Source organism: Bos mutus, chromosome 5 (assembly GCF_027580195.1).
Source record: "Bos mutus isolate GX-2022 chromosome 5, NWIPB_WYAK_1.1, whole genome shotgun sequence".
Taxonomy (NCBI): Eukaryota; Metazoa; Chordata; class Mammalia; order Artiodactyla; family Bovidae; genus Bos; species Bos mutus.
In genome coordinates this window covers 47,715,068-47,737,359 of record NC_091621.1, presented here as the reverse complement: position 1 = coordinate 47,737,359, position 22,292 = coordinate 47,715,068, and the positions used below count along the sequence as shown (strand labels likewise).

At 38.3% G+C, this 22,292-nt stretch overlaps 2 protein-coding genes across 4 annotated transcripts in view; both read right to left on the bottom strand.

Annotated features, from left to right (window-relative positions):
* NDUFA12 (NADH:ubiquinone oxidoreductase subunit A12) overlaps positions 1–5,521 on the bottom strand; it is a 28,069-nt gene extending 22,548 nt beyond the window's left edge. Inside the window, exons 1-2 of the mRNA XM_070370000.1 lie at positions 5,366–5,521; positions 4,477–4,559 (exon numbers count right to left, since the gene is read on the bottom strand). Coding sequence (XP_070226101.1) covers positions 4,477–4,559; positions 5,366–5,451 — 169 coding nt within the window. The 5' untranslated portion in view covers positions 5,452–5,521. The remainder of the gene's footprint in view (positions 1–4,476; positions 4,560–5,365) is intronic.
* Positions 5,522–14,407: 8,886 nt separating this feature from the next.
* The window catches only part of NR2C1 (nuclear receptor subfamily 2 group C member 1), a 39,596-nt gene continuing 31,711 nt past the window's right edge, over positions 14,408–22,292 (bottom strand). For all 3 annotated transcript variants that reach the window (XM_005910265.2, XM_070370901.1, XM_070370902.1), the window contains 3 exons: positions 21,208–21,345; positions 18,602–18,707; positions 14,408–16,282 (listed from right to left, as the gene is read on the bottom strand). In XM_005910265.2, coding sequence (XP_005910327.1) covers positions 16,108–16,282; positions 18,602–18,707; positions 21,208–21,345 — 419 coding nt within the window. In that variant the 3' untranslated portion in view covers positions 14,408–16,107. The remainder of the gene's footprint in view (positions 16,283–18,601; positions 18,708–21,207; positions 21,346–22,292) is intronic.

The following is a 22,292-nucleotide window of genomic DNA, read 5'->3' as shown; positions in this document are numbered from 1 at the left end:
TTTGAGATTCTTTTCCCATATAAGCCATCACGGAGTGTTAAGTAGAGTTCCCTGTGCTATACAAGACTGTCATTTATTATCAATGGCTGTTAGGCAAGTTACAAGCCTCAGTTTCTTTATCTATTAAAAGTGGCTGATTATACCCACATCTTAACGTTGCTATGAAAACTAAATGTCACACACACACCCCTAGTTTGGTATCAAGCACATAGGTGCATAATAAACATTAATTTCTTTCATCTCTTCCTCACTGCCCTCACCCCCACAAAGGGAATACTGAATTCATCCCTGTAATGAATTTTAAGCCAATAAGCAAAATGATGCCATGATAGAGCTGGGCTTTAACAATCTCATAATCTATACATATCAAAATTTTAAATGTGCATACTCAGACTCAGCAAATTCCACTTACAGGAATTTACTCTTAGAGTACTTAAACAAGTGAATGTGGACATTGTTACAATCAAGTTCACTGCAGCATTGTCTCTAACAGCAAAAAGTTGAAGGCAATGTAAGTGTCTACCAATAGTGAACTATCCAAGAAAATAATGGTTCTTCCATACAGTGGAATACACTGGTGCTATTAAAAAGAATGGTGTGAAAATCTGTAAAATAGGAAAACACAAGTGTTCAAACAGAAAAGAATGCTGTAGATACCTTCAACTTACTATGGGAAAAATGACCCATGATTTTTAAGTAAAAGTATTTCAGTTTACAAACAACATGCATGACATAATTTTAAAAAATGAATGTTTACACATGCACTGAGGAATGTTGAAATATATATATATATAATACTATTAAAATGGGGTAAAACTATGAGACAAGGAAGCTTTCCTTTTTCACTTCATACACTAAGTTTCAATGTTTTACAACAAAACATATCATTTTTTAAATTAGCAAAAGTAAAGATATTTCCAATGTGAGGCAAAAATGGAAAGAAGAAAAGGGGAAAAAATGAAGGAAGTTTATTATTATACTAGTTTGTAACAAAGCGATGAATAGAAAGAATTTTGGCCTGGGGCTCTGCCACTACCTAGCTGTTATTTAACTAAGTTCCTTCTGGATAAGACATTTTCTTGGGCCTCAGTTTTTTTCTCTATTCAAAAAAAAAAAGCTGAGAATACGGTAGGAACCTGAAACGTCTTGAAGTTGTCTGAAGAGTCTTCAATCACTAAAATCAACAGATATTTCTCTTTCTTCAAAGATCAGGGATCTAAACTTATCCGAAAAGCTAGACAGGCACCATTTGTCCCCATTGGAATGGCAAGCAATTGTTGCATATGGATTATATAGATTGAAGAGCAGGGACATACTAAAATGTCTGTTCACCTGATCCACATGCGTGTGGCAGCCCAAGGCTTTGTTGTGGAGCAATGACTCTTGGTATGGGCTATTCCTGTATCAAGAATTCTGGGGGAAACCTAAACCTTAGAAGAGGAGATGCTGTCTTGGTCGTCTTGGTGGTGCTTGCTTTAGTTAGACATCTCATATTGAGGTTATATGTTTATGCTGAAAATAAATTGTTTGGGTCAGACAAGAACATGGTAATTTGAAAATTGGCCTCCTTTCTTGCAGGCTTGATTTGCCTGGTGACCAAGTTACTGGTGACTAGTTCACTAGCTAGGTCATTCAGGGGAGTCAGACCAGCACAAAAGAAACATGTCACTTTTAAATACACTTGATAGTGGTACCTGTCCACCTTCTTAAACTCTTCTGTTGAAATTAGTTCTAAAGAAGACAACATGGCAATCCTGAAAATGCTCCCAGTTGCTGCAGAATATCATATGCTTTTGATGTAATGTAGGAATCCTATTTACCCCAGTTAATGTAACTTTCTGACGGCCTTGTGGACTGAGTACTGTTTTAAGGGCTGGTTGGCTCTTGAGGAACCCTTTCAGAACAGTGCATGGAATACAACATTATAAACCTCCCTGCAAGTCTGTGTGTGTTTTTAAACCAAAACTAAAAAGCTGGTAACAGAGCCACTTTGAAGTAGTATTTATTTTAGAATCATAAACATGAGAGTAACAACTTGTGGATCCTTTTAGCTCTTTAGTAATTGTAGAATTATATTTTGCTGCTGTTATATTAGAATAATTTTAAATTATTTTGAAACATGTATTTTAAGTGCTAATGCAAAGGTAAATGAAAAACACTTTTTAAATGTGTGCAGTATGTTTTCTCCAAAAGTATCATCAACTAAATAAAATCCCTACAATGGAAGTCATTGATGAGCAAGCTGGTTTGGTCAGACATTATACAAACTTTGGTATATCACAGAATGCTTTGTTGTACTTGTGAATTCTCGTCTAACCTGAATTTACATTCCATGGTGATAACATGGTAAATGTAGTGTTATTAAAGTAAATGAACACAAAAAAAAAAAAAAACAACAAAAAAAAGCTTTTTGATAATCTCTTAAAATCAACTGCAGGCCTAGAACTCTGATTTGCCTAAATATTACAAAATTATGGTTACAGAGTGTTAAGATACTGCTGTTTACCCCTTGTAGACCAACTTGCATCCAGTGCAATCACACATGGATACATGATTTGTATGTTCCTAAAAATATTAAGGTCCATGAGCAAGTTTCCTCTGTAAAATGAGGGAGGGGGAGATGTTAAATATTAAAGTAGATAATGTACGTTATATGTGTTTAGCAAGCACATGGCACTCAAGGCCATTATATTTCACCTTATCAGTTTTTCCCCTGGATAAAGACTAACTATTCCCTCTCTGATACTTTTAATCTCAATCAAAATATACTTTTTTTTATTATAAAAGTAACAAATGCACATGGCAAAAAATTTCCAACACTTCAAGAAGGTAATAATACTAACAACAGTAGTATAGTATTTTTTGAGCACTTACAGCCCGAGCAATAGGCCAGTGGTTCTCAATGGGGGACAACTCTGTCCCCCAGGGGACATTTGGCAAAGTCTGGAGACATTTTTGGTTGTCACAACTGCAGAAGGGAAGTGTTTCTGGTACTTGGTGGGTCGATGCCAAGGATGCTAAGCATTCCATAATGCACAGACCAGCCCCTCACAACAGAGAAGTATCTGACCCACAGTGTTAATCTTGTTGAGGCTGATAAATCCTACATTTAGATAAGCTCCTCCCATTCACTTATCTATTTTTTATACAAGTTTATGAGGCAAATATTATTATGATGATGCTACTTTATAACATGAGGAAGCTGGGGCTGAGAGACATTAATTAAGTAAACTTCAGAGTTACAAAGTTTTAACACGGAGAAACAAAATGTTGAAACCTTACCATCTGATAATACTTCTAAGTTTCTTGTATTTCCTTCCAGCATTTGGAATATGAACACAAAAAGCTTAATTTTCTTCCTGTGAGGCAATAAATTGTTCTGCATCTGGAGTTTCTTGTGTTACAAACATCTTTGACATCTTTCTACATAAAATGTATTGGTTTACATCATTCTTAATAACAACAAAGTATTATAAAAAATGCAATTCATCAGTATCCAATTTATGCACAATTAATGTTGCTTTTAGAATGTACTAGTAAAACAATGCTGCAATGGTTGCTTTTGGTTTGCAAGAATATTTAAGGTGGATTCCTAGAAGTTGAATTGCTGGGACAAAAGATACGTGCAATGTAAATTTTAAGAAAATTTACTGACTGTCCTCCAAAAGGACTGTACTAATGTATATACTTAAAAAAAAATTATTTATCTGGCTACACCAGGTCTTAGTTGTGGCACATGGGATCTTCAATCTTCCTTGTGGCACGCAGGATCTTTAGTTGTGGCATATAAACTCTTAGTTAGGACATATGGGATCTAGCTCCCTGACCAGGGATTGAACTTGGGCCCCTTGCACTGGGAGCATGCAGTCCCAGCCACTAGACCACCAGGGAAGTCCTCATGTATATACTCATGGCATTTCCCCAGTAAGTATTTATCAGATTGGCAAATGCTTCAAAACTCAACAGGTGAAAAAAGATAACGCTGTTTTTTTGAACTGCATTTCTGTAATTACAAGTGAGGATGAGAGGGATAAGTTAGGAATTTAGATTTAAAATATACACATACTATACATAAAATAGATAACCAAAAAAGACCTACTATATAGCAGAGGGAACTATACTTAATATGTTGTAATAACCTATAATGGAAGAGAATGTAAAAAAAGAATATGTGTATTTATACACGTATACATGAATCCCTTTGCTGTATACCTGAAACACTGTAAACCAACTATATTTCAATAAAAATTGAAAAATAAAAAAATCATGTATTCTTTTAATAAAAAATAAGAATGAGCATCTTTTCATGCCTTTGTTAGTGACTTAATTTTCTTTTCCTATGGATTATCTTTTTCTTTTTTCTATTGAGTTCTTCATCCTTTTACAAGTACCTTGTAAAAATACATTACGGAAAACAAAGTAAAATCAAACCCCAATCTCACTCCCATTACTTATACCCCAAAATACTGCACTTACCAAAAAACTGCTTGTTGTCTTCATAGTATTTATTTCCATATTTGTCTTCTCCCACTAATGTGCCAACCCTCACATCATTTGCCCTGGGAATGTCCAAAAGAAAACAGACATTTTGGAAAGATTTTTTATTTACAACACATAGGTAAAAAAGAGAGTATTAACTTTCACAAACATAGGCAGCTGTGCCAAGGAGAAAAACGAGGAGATGCTGGATATGGTCACCGATTGTATACTTCCAGCACAAGCGAAGAGAAACTGAGCCAACTGATGTGCCTTAAATGCACTAAATATTTACACGCAATACCTTCAAATTACAAGACTACTTTAAAAAATCTATTATCCCTAGGTCTGAGCCACTGAAGTTAGCAATAAACTTCAGGAAACCTGGAAATTAAAGTGTTTCATCTTAAAATGATACGAACATCTGGCTCTTTCATTCGGCTCTAGGTCTCCAACTCCGTTTCCCCGGACGATGCTGCTCGTCCAATTCACCGAGTTGAAGGACTACTCGGGGAAAATTGTAATCACTTGGTTTAACTCCTTACAGTACATGGAAGGAAAGGGAAGGAGGAAAAAAACCCCAAAAGCTTCCCAAGGTCACACAGTGTGAGCTTTTGGCAAGCTCATTACTCTCCAGGAAGCAGAGCAGGGGTGCAGCCCATACACGCCCTCACCTCTATGTCACAGCCCTGTCTCTACAGCCGGCTTTGATCCCGTCTCCGGGAGACCCCGGGACAGACTTCCGCCCGGGGAAAGCCAGGCTGACTTGGCCGGTTGTCCTTGAGAGGAGTTGCGGATTCTCCAAGGTGACCCAAGCCCGAACCCCCTTCCAAGAAACCAGCCAGGGTAAGTCCAGTCCCAGAAGCCAAGAGCATGGCTGGCTGCCTACCTGAACAAGACTCGTAGATAGCCGCGGAGGCCACCGTGGCCGCTGACCTGCTGCAGCCCGCGCTTCAGGACCTGCAGCAACTCCATCTTGTCCTGCAGGCCCCGCCTCTCCGGCGCGCCGCGGAAAACCCACCGGCGGAACCAGCCACTCAGCGGCAGGGAGCCGACGACAGAAAGTTTCCAAGCACGCGCTGCAGGAGGAGTTGGTTTTGCGCATGCGCGGGTCTGGAGCTCCCCCTTGTGGCCGCCTCCCGTTTTACAGAGAAGATGAGCTTTGTTGTCCCTCCAGAGCTGCGTTTTCAGAGATGCCATTTAGAAGACAGGACAAGTGGAAAAGTCACCTATACTAGGGTTTCCCAGGTGAAGTTTTCTCCTTTGGGGACCTCAGTTTCCTCATCTAAAGTGATTGCTTCAGACTACTCCAAAAATCCTTTCTAGAGTCAAGATTCTTTAGAAACAATTACCATCAAGGAATTCAATATTAAGCACAAAATGATTATTGCACATTTGAAAGTAAGTACATTTAATACTACAGTTGTATAGGTAGGCCATTGAGGAGGAGGAATAGAAAAATACAAGATTAAGTATCTACTTTAAAGGACTTAATGATTCAGTTTCAAGTTTTGAAATAATAAAAAACTATTTTCTAATTTAAATTAGATGCATATTTAATTTTTTAAATAATCAGTTCAGTTCAGTTGCTCAGTTGTATCCGACTCTGAGACCCCATGAACTGCAGCACGCCAGGCTTCCCTGTCCATCACCAGCTCCTGGAGCTTGCTCAAACTCATGTCCGTTGAGTCTGTGATGCCATCCAACCATCTCATCCTCTGTCATCCCCTTTGCCTTCATTCACTCTTTCCCAGCATCAGGGTCTTTTCCGAAGAGTCAGTTCTTCACATCAGGTGGCCAAAGGATTGGAGCTTCAGCTTCAGCATCAGTCCTTCCAATGAATATTCAGGACTGATTTCCTTTAGGATTGACTGGTTTGATCTCCTTGCTGTCCAAGGGACTCTTCAGGAGTCTTCTCTAGCACCACAGTTCAAAAACATCAATTCTTTGGTGCTCAGCTTTCTTTATAGTCCAACTCTCACATCCATACATGACTACTGGAAAAACCATACTGGAAAAACTAGACGGACCTTTGTCGGCAAAGTAATGTCTCTACATTTTAATATGCTGTCTACGTTTGTCATGGCTTTTCTTCCAAGGAGCAAGCGTCTTTTAATTTCACGGCTGCAGTCACCATCTGCAGTGATTTTGGAGCCCAAGAAAATATAGTCTGTCACTGTTACCATTGTTTCCCCATCTATTCGCCATGAAGTGATGGGACCAGATGCCATGATCTTCGTTTTTTGAATGTTGAGTTTTAAGCCAACTTTTTCACTCTCCTCTTTCACTTTCATGCAGAAGCTCTTCAATTCCTCTTTGCCTTCTGCCATAAGGGTGGCATTTCTGCCATTTTTAAATAATAAAAGGAATTAAATGAACATTATTTTTTCTAGCATCTAACTTTATGACTTTCAATATGCTTTAAAACACACACTCCTTGATCTGTCAGTTTGAAACAGTCCTCTGAGTCCCAGCTATTTGAGATGAGAAACTTGGCACATGGTCACTTTCTTCATCTCTTCTCATCTTTTGTGCTTCCAGATGCCAGTTTACCATATCATTTCTTTAAAAAGGCCAAGGCTTATAAGATTTACACTCTAACCCATAACTGAAAGTCTTCATAATTGTCTAAAGAGTTTTAAAAATGGAAACACATTATTTCCTGAGAGGACTGAGTAATAAGATTGGACCCAGACATGTAATGTCACACTACTAAATCTTCAACCCCAGAAGAGAAACCTCCAAATGTTAGGATCAAATTTTCTTTTCTTAGACTCAATCACTCAAAATTATGTCACACAGGAATTTATTTTATGCTTAAGTGTGACTTTCATGGTCTTTCCACAGGCTTTTTTGTTTTTAAAAAATTCCATCTGTCTTATTTCACAATATAAAAATTATTCTAAAAGCATAACCATATTATTACTATCTCACCTGAAAAAGTTAATAACTGCTTAATATAAAATATCTGCTGAGGAAGGTTCAAATTTCCACAATCATTTAATACTTTTTTTTAGTTTGTCCAAATAAGTTCCATATTTTGTAACTGATTTTCTTTTAATATTTGATTCTCCCCATTTCCCACCCCTTGTTTTTGGTCCTTCTGGTTTATTTGACAAACACAAATTTCTCCTGTAGAGTTTTCCACTGTCTGGATTTTGTTGATTGTGTCCTTGTGTTCTTCTAGCCCCTGTATTTCTGTTCAGTTCAGTCGCTCAGTCGTGTCTGACTCTTTGCGACCCCATGAAATGCAGCATGCCAGGCCTCCCTGTCCATCACCATCTCCCGGAGTTCACTCAAACTCACATCCATTGAGTCGGTGATGCCATCCAGCCACCTCATCCTCTGTCGTCCCCTTTCCCTCCTGCCCCCAATCCCTCCCAGCATCAGGGTCTTTTCCAACAAGTCAACTCTTCGCATGAGGTGGCCAAAGTATTGGAGTTTCAGCTTTAGCATCATTAAATCTAGGCACCTAACAAGATTTGTGTTCATTTTTTTGTTATCTTTCCATTCAGGAGCATATATGGTGTCTGCTTGTCTCATTTTTTTGGTGATTTTAGCTGTCACTGCTAAGCATTGTCTAAATACTTTCATTCCTTCATTAGCCACAAATCTCCTATAAAGAGAAAAGTGTGTGTGTGTGCTCAGTCATGTCCAACTCTTTGCAGCCCCACTGACCTTAGTTTGCCAGGCTTCTCTGCCCATTCATTTTTCCAGGCAAGAATATTGGAGTGGGGTGCCATTTCCTCCTCCAGGGGATCTTTCTGACCCAGGGATCGAACCCATGTCTCCTGCATCTCCTGCACTAGCAGGCAGATTCTTTACCACTACCACCACCCGGGAAGCCCTGTAAAGAGAAAACTTCCTCTCAACTATTTGGTTCCTAAAATACTGTTCATATAGGAAAGATGCTTGATTCTCCCTTATGGAACAGTTTTCAAAAGTACAATTTGGTTTCCTAGCATCCTGTGTATATGTGGGGGGAGAAGCAAAAAAACCCATAAAATTTACCATCTTGTTTTAAAGTGTATAATAATGTTAACTATATATATAGTTGTGTAGCAAATCTCTAGAACTTTTGTATCTTGCAAAACTGAAACTCTCAACCCACAGAACAACACTCCCCTTTCTCTCTATACTAGGTTGTGCTGTGCTTTGCTAAGTCGCTTCAGTTGTATCTGACTCTTTGCAACCCTATGGGCCATAGCACGCCAGGCTCCTCTGTCCATGGGATTCTCCAGGCAAGAACACTGGAGTAGGTTGCCATGCCCTCCTCCAGAAGATCTTTCCCACCCAGGGAACACCCAGGGATAGATCGAACCTGCATCTCTTACATCTCCTGCATTGGCAGGTAGGTTCTTTACCACTCCCTAATAGCTCAATTGGTAAAGAATCAGCCTGCAATGCAGAAGACTCCAGTTCAATTTCTGGGTCAGGAAGATCTGCTGGAGAAGGGATAGGCTACCCACTCTAGTATTCTTGGGTTTCCCTGGTGGCTTATCTGGTAAGGAATCCTCTCTCAAAGCGGGAGACCTGGATTCAATCCCTGGGTTGGGAAGATTCCCTGGAGAAAGGCTACCCACTCCAGTATTTTAGCCTGGAGAATTCCATGGACTGTATAGTCCATAGGATCACAAAGAGTTGGACACAACTGAGCGACTTTTACTTTCTTTACCACTAGCACCACCTGGGAAGCTTCTATTGGAGCTCCTATTAGGTCACCAGAGCCCAATAACCACTATTCTACTTTCTGAGAATATGACTACTTTAGATACCTGCTATAAATGAAATCATGCAGACCTTGTCTTGGCTCAGACAGTAAAGAATCTGCCTGGGTCAGGAAGATCCCCTGGAGAACGGTATGACAACCCACTCCAGTATTGCCTGGAGAATTCCATGGACAGGGGAACCTGGTGGGCTACAGTCCTTGGGGTCACAAAGAGTCAGACACGACGAACACTTTCACTTTTACTTAGCATACTATCCTTCAGTTTCATCCACGTTGTAGGATGAAATCCATGTGACAGGATTTCCTTTTGTAAGGCTAATACTCTACTGTGTGTACATATCACTTTTTCTCTATCCATTCATCTTTCAGTGGGTGTTTTTGGTTGCTTTCATCTCTTAGCTATCACGCAGTAAACATGGGAGTGTATACATCTCTTCCAGATCTGTTTTCAATTCCCTGGGATATAAGTCTGTATGTGTGTGTTAAAAGGATGTGTTAAAGGCATAATCTTTCACCATGGATTGATTTTTAAGATTTCATTTTTTCCTAGTGTTGTTTCTGCTTGTTTTAAAATGTTTGTTCCCCATTGCTGTTCCCGTTTCTTGCTTTTTTTGTGGGGGTGGGAAAGAAAAGTTTATTGCAAGGCCAACCAAACAGAATGGGTGGCTCATACTCTAAATTCCCAAACTCCCCAGTGGTTTTCAGGGAAAAGTTTTTATAGGTAAAATTTGGGTTGAGAGCTACAGGGTATGTGACTTTCTTCTGATTGGTTGGTGGTAAGGTAACAGGGCAGTGCAGGAATCTTTTGCTCAGCCTGCAGTTGCTATCCTCCACCTGGGTGAGGGCCTCAGATTTGTAAAATTGCCAGGCCTGCTATGAAACCAGGTAAACCATCTAAACGACTTGGTTCTTCAGTCTCTCCCTTGTTTGCACGGAGACCACCATCCTATTCAGGATTTCTGCTGGCCCCACGACTTTTCTAAGTTCACTGCCCATAATGCTGACTGTCAAAATCAAAGTTCAACTCTCTCCACTGTGGGTGCCTAACAGCCCCAACATATGTGCTCAGTGTCCACCCAAGCCAACTCTGCTACTTATTTTTTTAAATAAACATATATATATATATATATATATATATTTTTTTTTTTTTTTTTTTAGAAAAGGCAGGTCAGTGAGAAGGACAGAGATGGGCTGGTTGAAAAGGCCTGGGGAATTACCTCCATCCCTGGAAGCAGAGGGCAGGGGATGAAGAGCAAAATGCAAGTGAAGGTGAGTGGGGGCAGCACACCCAAAGGGGACAGGGACCTTGGTGTGTCCCACAGACACACAGGGAGAAGGCTGAAGAACTAGGCCTGAGTCAGGCACACCCCTCAGGGCTCCAGAGACCATGGGAGGCAGCTGGGACGTGTCCAGTTGGCAAGCGGGTCCATGGAAGGTTGTTAAGAAGGGAATGGACGGGCGCAGACAGATGTGCTTCAGAAGGTTCTCAGTGGTGCTGCTGGAGAAGGCTGCCGGGGGCAGAGGCACACACACAGAGGCGAAGGGATCTGTGACCAACTCTGGAAGCTGAAGCTTCAGGGGTTACTGTTGAACTCGATGGGGGTGGGAAGATGGAAGAGCTGCCCTAGGTGTTGGCTCAGGTGAGTCGGTGGCTGGTGGTGTTGGTCACCAAGGCAGGTCACTGAGCCAGCAGTGCTGGGGACTCCGAAGTGCCTACAACCACAGCACACAGTAGATGCCCAAAAGGATACTGGTTGAACCAGAACACCCACCTCCTTTTTGATTTCATTTTTTTCTTCTTAAAACTTGTTATGTACACTTTGAATCATGTACAGATAGGACAATTTCAATATTTTTTAGGATCTATATGTATTGCTTATTGCTGACTCATTCAAATTTCCTTCTAACTGATAATTTTGTGAGCTCATATTTGGTTGAGCTTAATGTGTGACAAATTGAGGTTCTAAATTAAGAGGTCAGCCAACTACACTCGAAGGGCTAAGTCCAGTTCACTCCCTGTTTTCTAAATGCTTTACTGGACCACTGCCATGCCCATTCACTTATGTACACTCTACAGCTGCTTCTGAACAATAGCAGAGTAGTTGATTCAGACATGGTAAGGTCCTCAAAGTAAAAAACACTGATGCTCTGGCCCTTTACAGAAAAGTGTGCAAAACTCTGATGTAAATTAATGTTTTCCCCAGAGTTTTGATTCTGCCAGGACAGGGAGGGTTCATGACCTGGGACAACTTAAGCCTGCTTTGAGAACTCATGCCATATTTCTTTCAAGTCCAGCAATAGATCAAAGGCCTTCAGAGTTATCTATTCCACAATACTGTTAGAAGCAGTAATACACTATCTTCTTTGATTATGCTGTTCTCATTTCAAGATGGTATGGATCTTTTTCATTTAACAGGTCAATCATTCAACCTGAGAAGCACATGTCCTTCTGTGGAACTTTTCTTGTATCAAATAATTTTCTTACCTCGTCTTTTGTTTTCTCTTAAGTCCTTACTATTAAAATGTTAGACGTCCTGTTCTCTTTTCTCATTTTCTATTTCTCTGTCTCTTGGTTAGAGTTGACCCTTAAAATCATGGGTTTGAACTGTGTGGGTCTACTTACATGCAGACTCAAAAAAATACATACACAGTACAGTGCTACAGGAGCTGCAGGTGGTTGGTGCCCCTAACACCCATGTTATTCAAGGGTGAATTGTACTTTGAAGGTTGTTGAAACCTTGAAACCTTTCCTCAACAACTTTATCTTGCAACCCTTCTAATGAATTGTTTTGGCTATCAGTTTAAATTTCCAGGGGCAGTTTCTTCCTTTAAATTTTCCTTTTCAAAGCATCCTATTTTCATTTAATGAATACATATTTCTTTCAAAATATTAATAATATTTGAAGGTGGGGTACTTTTCTGATCACTGCATTGTTATCTTCCCCCACCATCAGATTATAGCTGATCTCTTATATATTAAAAATTTTCCTCAAATATCTGATGATCCTGGCTCTATGTTCATATTTAACAGTAGACATTAGAGAGCTGAATGGGAACCCCATGTATACATATATGACTTAGAAATACTGGGATTCACTGAAGAGTGATAAAATGGTAGGCAGTCTTCTTATCAGGGACAACCAAAAGTTGAGTGTCTAGAGATCTTTTTTCCAGACAAATTAGTTTTTCCTAAAGAAAAAAAATCCTGGCATTAGAAGCCTATACCCAGTGGTCAGCATTCTGGGAACATGCTTCAGTTCAGTTCAGTTCAGTCGCTCAGTCGTGTCCGACTCTTTGCGACCCCATGAATCGCAGCACGCCAGGCCTCCCTGTCCATCACCAACTCCCAGAGTTCACTCAGACTCACGTCCATCGAGACAGTGATGCCATCCAGCCATCTCATCCTCTGTCGTCCCCTTCTCCTCCTGCCCCCAATCCCTCCCACCATCAGAGTCTTTTCCAATGAGTCAATTCTACGCAGGAGGTGGCCGAAGTACTGGAGTTTCAGCTTCAGCATCATTCCTTCCAAAGAAATCCCACGGCTGATCTCCTTGCAGTCCAAGGGACTCTCAAGAGTCTTCTCCAACACCATAGTTCAAAAGCATCAATTCTTCGGCGCTCAGCCTTCTTCACAGTCCAACTCTCACATCCATACATGACCACAGGAAAAACCATAGCCTTGACTAGACGGACCTTTGTTGGCAAAGTAATGTTTCTGCTTTTGATATGCTATCTAGGTTGGACATAACTTTCCTTCCAAGGAGTAAGCGTTTTTTAATTTCATGGCTGCAATCACCATCTGCAGTGATTTTGGGGCCCAAAAAAATAGTCTGACACTGTTTCCACTGTCTCCCCATCTATTTCCCATGAAGTGATGGGACCGGATGCCATTATCTTTGTTTTCTGAATGTTGAGCTTTAAGCCAACTTTTCATTCTCCTCTTTCACTTTCATCAAGAGGCTTTTTAGTTTCTCTTCACTTTCTGCCATAAGAGTGGTGTCATCTGCATATCTGAGGTTATTGATATTTCTCCTGGCAATCTTGATTCCAGCTTGTGCTTCTTCCAGTCCAGCGTTTCTCATGATGTACTCTGCATAGAAGTTAAATAAGCAGGGTGACAATATACAGCCTTGACGTACTCCTTTTCCTATTTGGAACCAGTGTGTTGTTCCATGTCCAGTTCTAACTGTTGCTTCCTGACCTGCATACAGATTTCTCAAGAGGCAGGTCAGGTGGTTTGGTATTCCCATCTCTTTCAGAATTTGCCACAGTTTATTGTGATCCACACAGTCAAAGTCTTTGGCATATGGCCGTAGACGGAACATGCTTAGGGAGCCCATATTCAACGCAGATTTTCACTTAATCCATATCTTCAAGATTATACCTAATCCAAGCCTTCTGTTATCCCTGGTATCCTATAAATCCTGTGATCTTCTGGTTTAGTGTCTCAAGATTATTCATCTCTGGCTTCTTGCTCAAACAGGCTGAATGATAGAAAGTGGTCACTGGGGACTTCCCTGGTGGTCTAGCAGTTAAGATTCCAAGTTTCCAGTGCAGGGGTCATGGGTTTGCTCTCCAGTTGGAGAACTAAGATCTCACATGCCGTGCAGCGCGGCCAAAAACAAGACAAAAAACAAGAAAAAGAAAGGGGTCACCTGACTTCAATAAACGTAGAGAAAGGCAGTTCAATGATTCTGTAGACAGATATGCAACCAATCCTCTTGTTAATGCTCCAAGTACCATCTCTGAAGATGAGCACCTGATTGCCCGGGCACTAGACAGCATTCCTGGACACTGCAACACATACTGGCTCCTTTCTCAGTGTACCACCTTTTGCAGGCATTCAGATGACCATTCCCTTGGTTTTGGCTCTTTCTCTACCCGCATTTTCTTTCCCTAAAATTTATTCAACTCTCTTATCCTTTGATTTCTTCTCTCCTGTTTCATCTGTCATTGTGTGTTTACACTTTACTGAGATTTCAGGAGAGAAAGAAAATAAACGGTCAGTGTGTAATATTTAGTTGCAAGTCTTCAAACTGAACTGTAAATCATCCTAAAATATTGGGATATGGAAATGTTTTCCATGCTTTTTCCTTCCTGAAAGTACTTTCACAAATATTACTAGAGATTTCTTAACAATGGGACAAACAGAAGGATGACCAATGAACAAACAGGACTCTGAAATCAAATATATTGGCAGAAAACAAATTTGTAATGCAGGCCACATTTTAATGTAGTTTTTAAAAAACACTTCCAAATACAACTGTAAATGTAATCAGGAAAAATACTTCAAACATGTATCTTAATTAACCATTAGTACATTACTTAAAAGAATTTCTTGAATCCTTGGCTTTCTTCAGCGGGTTTATAAAGGTATAAACCTACTGATTTTTCCATTTGACTATTCTGTACTAAATGTAGTTTACCCAGCTGTCATTATAGAAAAAAAATCCCATTGACAAAAATCACATTTTAAATAGGGAAAAAAAGTTTCCCTTAAGTTGGTAAAGACTGTAAATTGACACTTTAAAACTTCTTATTTACTATAAAGCAGCAATTAGTAAAATCCATACTCTTCCCCCAAATTCTGCTTCTCTTCTATTGCAAAATCTTTGTAAAAAATGTTCAAGTGCAATAAAATATCCTTATTTTTTAAAAAAATCAACAAATAGAGATAACAAAGTAATTTCTCACGAAGTTATAGCAAAGAAATACTTAACAGTATCATGTTCTGCTAAAGAAAACATTACTGTGGAAGACATTCAAGGAATCTAAACTGTTTCCATTGTGGTATACAAGGCAGTGCTTCAGGCTGATGCTCATACTGTTGTTACAACAGCCCTTTCCCCTTTAGAGTGAAAAATCAGTGCACATTCCTCCATGTATTAAACAACTGAAGTCTCAAAAAATTATCAATTGCTTTTAAATAACTGTCTAACTCACTTTGGAAACACAGACTGGCTATGATAAATCCACTTTCACAAAGGAGGTATTTGCAGTGACCTAACAGAAACTGGCTAAATCCCATGGAAGGGTCAGGAAACTAAATGCAGGTCAGAAAAGAGGGAGAGATGACAGATGCTTTCTGTGGAATAAACAGCAACAATTTATATATCTATTGTGAAATACTGAAGCTTGTGGCGCTCAATCAGTTTCTATTACTTTTACAACACAGTAAACCAAAAATATTAAAACATGAACCCTATCTTATTCTCAAAAACAATTTTCTGCTACATACATAAATAAAAAGTGCTTGTAACTAATAATACACAACACTAAAGATATCAGCTCTTAAGTTCACAAATAACCTATGTCTCATTGCCAGCAATGAGGGTGATAAATGCTAATGGTGCCATGATATTTACAAAAAACAAAAAAATATTTATATACAATTATTATCTCCTATAGTCCCAGTGTTATCATTATATCACTGAGCATAAAATAATCTTCTTTAGACAGGTAATTAAAACAGATTATATTTTAGAAGCGTAAAATGCAAGATCCTTCTTAGCGATTGATTAAGTGTTTATACTGGTTCATAATGAAAGTAAACATGAATAGAACACAATTCTGGGGGGAAAACAGAGAGACTTATTTATTTGTTTTATAAAATAAAAGGAGAAATCTTAGTCAAGAGGTGACAGCTTTAGGTGTCATCTTAACCAAGAATAAGATGATAATATTTTTTATTCACTTAAATAAGACAGGAAAGGAAATTCTAATTCCTGCTACCTGCTCAGTCACTTCAAACATTCTTCTTAAGGAAGTAAAATCAAAATATCTTGGTTTTTGGTTTCTCTTTTAAAGTAAAAATTTCCAGATGCCCTGGAATCAGTGAGTTCGATTTGGTATCTTCTTGTGTTCTGGGAAAGAACAATCACTTTAAATTGAGATCTCAGCTTTCAAATGCTGTGACCAATTATTTGTGAGTTATAATCTGCAGGTTCCATTTTTAAAATATGTGGGATGACACTGTCAATTCGAACATTGCCGATGAGACCTTTGAAAAACAGTTCTTCGGTGATGGTAGCGTTCATCAGTCTCAAAGCTGGCAATCGAAGTAGTAGTCTAGACAACCTCAAAAGAGAAAAGGAAGGTGAACAAGGTTGTAAATCAAAGAGTAACTCAGTTGAAAGATATCAGTAATTTCTGCATGAATACCAATGCCATAAACAAAGATTACCAACAGTTTTCAACACTTAAAATATTTAGTATTCTCAAGCCTTAAACGATATGACAATCACCTAGATATATATGATGTCTGACAGACTTCTTTGGAAAGCCTTGCTCTTAACTGCTATGCTGTGCTACCTCTAGTTGGTTGTATGAACCATGGAACAAAGTTTTAAACCATGGATCGAGTTATAAGTTTAATGGCTTAGGAACTCTTTCAAGGTTATCATAGCAATGTTTTGTGTTATCAGGATACATGAGGCTCAAAGATAGTTTTTTTGGTTTTGCTTTGCAAAATGTATTGGGAATAGTAAAATAGGCAATGAAGTGAAGTGAAGTGAAGTGAAAAGTCACTCAGTCATGCCTGACTCTTTGTGACCCCATGGATGTAGTCCATGGAATTCTTCAGGCCAGAATACTGGAGTGGGTAGCTGTTCCCCTCTCCAGGTAATCTTCCCAACCCAGGGATCGAACCCAGGTCTCCTGTATTGCAGGCAGATTCTTTACCAGCTGAGCCACTAGGGAAGCCCCAAATAGGCAATAGCTGTTATTAATGGGAAGAGCACAGATTACAGAATCAAAACCATCAGGTTCAAATCCTGATTCAACTACTTCCTAGCTATGTGAATGGGTGGAAGCCGCTACTCGCCCTGTCTCTCTCCCAATGTTGTGACAATCAACAAGATGATCCCTGCCAGTTTCTGTGCTAGTGAGGTAGGACAATGTCTTGTGTGAAAGTACATCTTAAGTTGAAAACTGCTATCCAAAGATAATTAATGAAACTAACTATGGATATAAGAAACTAAGAAAGAGTTCCAGAGGTCAAAGAACCTGGAACCTAATGGAACAGAGGTCAGCAAGAAGGCGTACAGTCAAAACGAGGAAAATTCTAAATACTCTATTGATTTGTATGTGTGTGTGCTAGTTGCTCAGTTGTGTCTGACTCTGCGACCCCATGGACTGTGGCCTGTCAGCCTCCTCTGTCCATGGAATTCTCCAGACAAGAATACTAAAATGGGTCACCACGCCCTTCTCCAGGGTATCTTCTTGACCCAGGGATCAAACCCTGGTCTCCAGCATTGCAGGCAGACTCTACCTTTTCAGCCATCAGGGAAAGCCCATTAATTTATATAAGGTATAAAACTTTTGAAACTTTAAAACACTGAAAAAAAAAAAAAGATCATAACAAAACTAACACCCAAAGAACTACCTTTCCAAAAAGTTTGTGGCATTATCTGTCCTTCCTCTATGCTAAGGCCTTACACTCTTGAGAACACTGGAGCACTTGAGAACAAGTGAAACCAGCAGACCCAGAATTAAGTGATCTTTCTGTGTTCATGTACTATACTGCTCAAATACCTCATTTCCTGTTTGTTCCCACCAGCTGAGCTGTATTCACAGAACTGGTAGGAAGTAAGGTAGGAAAACTATTTAGATGTTAGATAAACTACAGCTGATTTTCATGATAGAACTGCCTTATAAGCCTATTATCTAATATATGTAAAAAGTTATTATATGTAACATATTCTTTTACTAGTTTGAAGTATGTTAATAATATTAGTAAACAAATTTACATAGCCCTTACTATGTAACAGGCACTGCTCTACCAAGCTCTTTGAATATATTAACTGATTTAATCCTTATACTAATTATAAAATGTGGGTACTATTATCTCCATTTTACAGTAAAGAAATTGAAATAGAAGTTAAATAACTTCTATTAACTTCTATAAGGTCTTACAGCTAGTAAGTAGCAGGGTTAGGCATTAAACCCAGGTGCTCTTGCTTTGACAGCCAAATGCTTAATCACTCAAAAACTGAGTTCATTTTATTAAAGGACACTGGTAAGAAACACCTTGCTATAAATGCCATAGGCCAAATTTCAAAATTAATGATAAAATAAGCTATTTTTTTAATTCATGCACTTTTCATCCGCTTTTCTAATTCAATCCATTATTTCATCTGAAGCAAGTTAAGAGCTTGGGTGTGAGAGTCAAACTACCTGGCTCTGCTGTTTATTGTGTGACTTTGAGCAGGTTACTTAACCTTTCTGTGCTGAAGCCTCATATAAAACAGTACATATAAAGTGCTTGCAACAATGCATTAACTACTTGAAAGGCCAAAGCTGACTAAATTTAATTACACTTGGAATGGAGAATAAGGAAACAGATACACAAAAATTTTTAAGATGAATTTAATTAAATAGTATTTAACTTCTAGATACCTGTAGGTGTCATCTGGATATGTTTTGGTTATATAATCTTGGAATTCAACATAAGCCTTTTCCTGAAATTTCTCAATCTGTTCCATGTTTTCTAGGCCTGGATGATCTGAAACATTAAAGAATATATTGTTACCTTAGTTCTGAATACTCACTTACTAAGATACCAAGTGGAGATGGAAGAGGTGATAAAAAACAGTTCAGAAGGAAGCCCGATCATATATGTGTGGCTCTTTCATTCCACAAATACTATTTTAGTAACCCACCCACTAAATACCAGGCACTGTACTTAAACCCTTAAAACTATTTCATCTGATATACGTATTCTAACATTTAATAAAAAAATGAAACCATTGGGCTCAAATAAAATAAGACAGCCTTTTCTATTTCAAAAGTGGTAGAAAGGATTTTGATCATTTTGCTTTCAATAGAAACAAAAAAATGAAATGACTTAGCTTGGTTAAAAGTATTTTTAACCAAGGAAATATTTTCAGAATGAAAATGAAAGTGAAACTCGCTCAGCCATGTCCGACCCTTTGTGAGCCCATGGACTATACAATATACAGTCCATGGAATTCTCCAGGCCAGAATACTGGAGTGGGTAGCCTTCCCCTTCTCCAGGGGATCTTCTCAACCCAGGGGTTGAACCCAGGTCTCCCACATTGCAGGTGGATTCTTTACCAGCTGAGCCACAAGGGAAGCCCAAGAACACAGGAGTGGGTAGCCTATCCCTTCTCCAGCAGATCTTCCCAACCCAGGAATCCAACTGGGGTCTCCTGCATTGCAGGCTGATTCTTTACTGAGCTATGAGGGAAGCCCCCATTTTCAAAATATATTCTTTAAAATTTTTTTCATTAAAATAATAATACATATTTTAACTTAAGTATAATTAACATACAACATTGTATCTGTTTAAGGTACACAACAAAATGAAGTGACATTCATATGCACTGTGAAATGATCACCACAGTAAGTCTAGTTATCATCTGTCACCATTCAAAGCTACAAAACTTTTCTTACGATGAGAACTTTCAAGGTTTATTTTCTAGGAACTTTCATGTTTACACTACAATGGTGACTACTGTCACCATGTTATAAATTTTATCACTGTGACCTGATCATAACTACAAGTTTGTACCTCATGATTCTCCTTCACCCATGTCACCCACCCTCGTGCATGCTATATTCTATATTTTTTTAATAAGAAAATCTTCCTTTCACCATTGTTAGGATAAAAAGATACTTAGGAAAATATAAACTCTGAACATCATCTCTATCAGAAAAATAATATAGCAACATGAAATAACCTATATAAATATTTCACTGAAATGGAAATGTTAAAAGAATTTCATGAAACTTATGCCTAAAATATGGAAAGTGGTATCCTGACTAAGAAGAATAAGAAAAGTAGCAAACAGAAACAGAGGGAACATTTAATAAAACAAAAGTACATTACAATTCTGTTGTCAAATCTACGGTCTTTCAATTTTAAGGAAAATTAAAGTGGCAAATTGGTTGTGATAAAGATTGCGATACATGTTATTAATTTAGCTAAAACATCAGAATAATAGTACAAAATAGCTTTAATTATCTTACTGATATCACTGAAGGTAGTAAGAAGCAGGGTTCCTCAGATAATTTTATTATGATACACAGTAACAGAAAAACATATACCAAAATGAAGAATACAGAACCTAAGAAAATAGGCAATTTTTCTTACTCTAAAATTGATTGTTGAGCTTTACTGTCATTTTACTATATGTAAAAACTAGTACTTGGCAGAAAGACAAGAGACCCATTTTTCTATTTATTGGGAACTTGGAGAAGGAAATGGCAACCCACTCCAGTGTTCTTGCCTGGAGAATCCCAGGGACGGGGGAGCCTGGTGGGCTGCCGTCTATGGGGTCGCACAGAGTCGGACACGACTGAAGCGACTTAGCAGCAGCAGCAGCATAACATGTTTGGAAATTTAACCCATTAACAAAGCAATCTTCATCTCTCTTTTTGCCTTTTAATGATGCCTAGCAAAATATACCTAAACATTCAAGTGCTGAACAGGACTAAAAGTCTATGTCATTTCACTGATTTCTTTAATTTTCCTTTTCATGCCCAGATGTCTAACATCCAACAATTTCACAGATTTGAAGTGTACAATTCAATAGTTTTTTAGTATATTCAGAGTTGTGCAAACCTCACCACAATCTAATTTTAGAACATCTTTGTTGGCCCCAAAAGAAACACCCATTAGTAGTCACTCTCCATTATCTCCTATCCTTACACCAAGGAAGCCACAAATCTCTCTATAGATTTGCCTATTCTAGACAATGCAGATACATGGAAATATTTAATATGCGTTTTTTTTGTGATTGATTTCTGTCACCTGCATACTGTTTTCAAGGTTTATCCATGCTGGCATGTATTAGAATTTCGTTACTTTTTATGGCTGAATGATATTCCATTTATATATACATTTTGTTTATTCATTTGTTTGATGGACACTTCAGTTGTTTCCATATCAATGTACATTCCCAATGGCAAATGTATGAGGGCTGTAATTTCTCCACATCCTCAAACACTGTATTTTGAATAGGAAGTAAATGTTTATATACCTGGACTGAAGAGTACTATTGCCTTCAGGTAGGCATATTCATATCCATCAATGCAGAGTTTTACCATGCTGTTACAAAACTCCTGTAGTTTGAAGATGTGTTCCATCAATAATTTCCTTCTTTCTGCTGATATTTTATCTTTAATTAAAAACAAACAAACAAAATCTTCTAGTGTTCAGCAAAAATGTATGACTATTTTTATCCGACATATTTCTTCCTCACTAATTTCCAGCTTTGAATATAATCAATTTATCAAATGTTAAAAATTCAATATATCTGCAAGTTTAATGTTTTATTTATTTATTTATTCAGCTGTGCTGGGTCGTAGTTGCAGCATGTGGGATCTAGTTCCTGAACCAGGGATGGAACCCAGGCCCCCTGCACTGGGAGCATAGAGTCTTGGCCACTGAACCACCAGGGAAGTCCCTCTCTGCCAACTTCAAATGAAACTAATTAATGATCTTCAGACACTGTTCATTCAAGAAAATAAAAAAAGAACAGGCTGTTAATATAAAAAGCCCTAAAGGTTATGTTTCCTTCCAAGATACACCTTTGAGAAGATAAGCTATAAAGATTAACTACAAAAGACTCAAATTTTGCTAATAGGATTTAAGTTTATATCAATAAAATAAGCAAAATCATCTAGATATTTAAGTTACCGACACTACTACAACAACAACAAAAAAAACCCTGTTAAGACCAAAGAAAAGTTGAATAAAACAGTATGTTCTAACTTAAAATTTATTGTGTTTATGTAGTACTGACTTCTGGTATATCTACTATTGATGAGATCTTAATAATCAATAATCTTATTGATGAGGTTATTCTTTGCCATTAAATGGAGGGGAAGCAGATAGTTCAAGAAAAATGTACAACAACAGGAAGTGGCATATGCAAAGGAAATAAATGTAATTCTCTGTCTATAATTTTTTCTTGAACTCAAAAAAAATAGTTCTTCCCATTTGATGAAGGGGCACCTTCTTGGATAGTCACAAGCCATTCTGAAACAAAACATTTATAAATCAGTGCTTGCCCACCTGTCTCCTCAAGCAAATGGGAGTTGTAATCAGGAAAAGGAAAAAGAT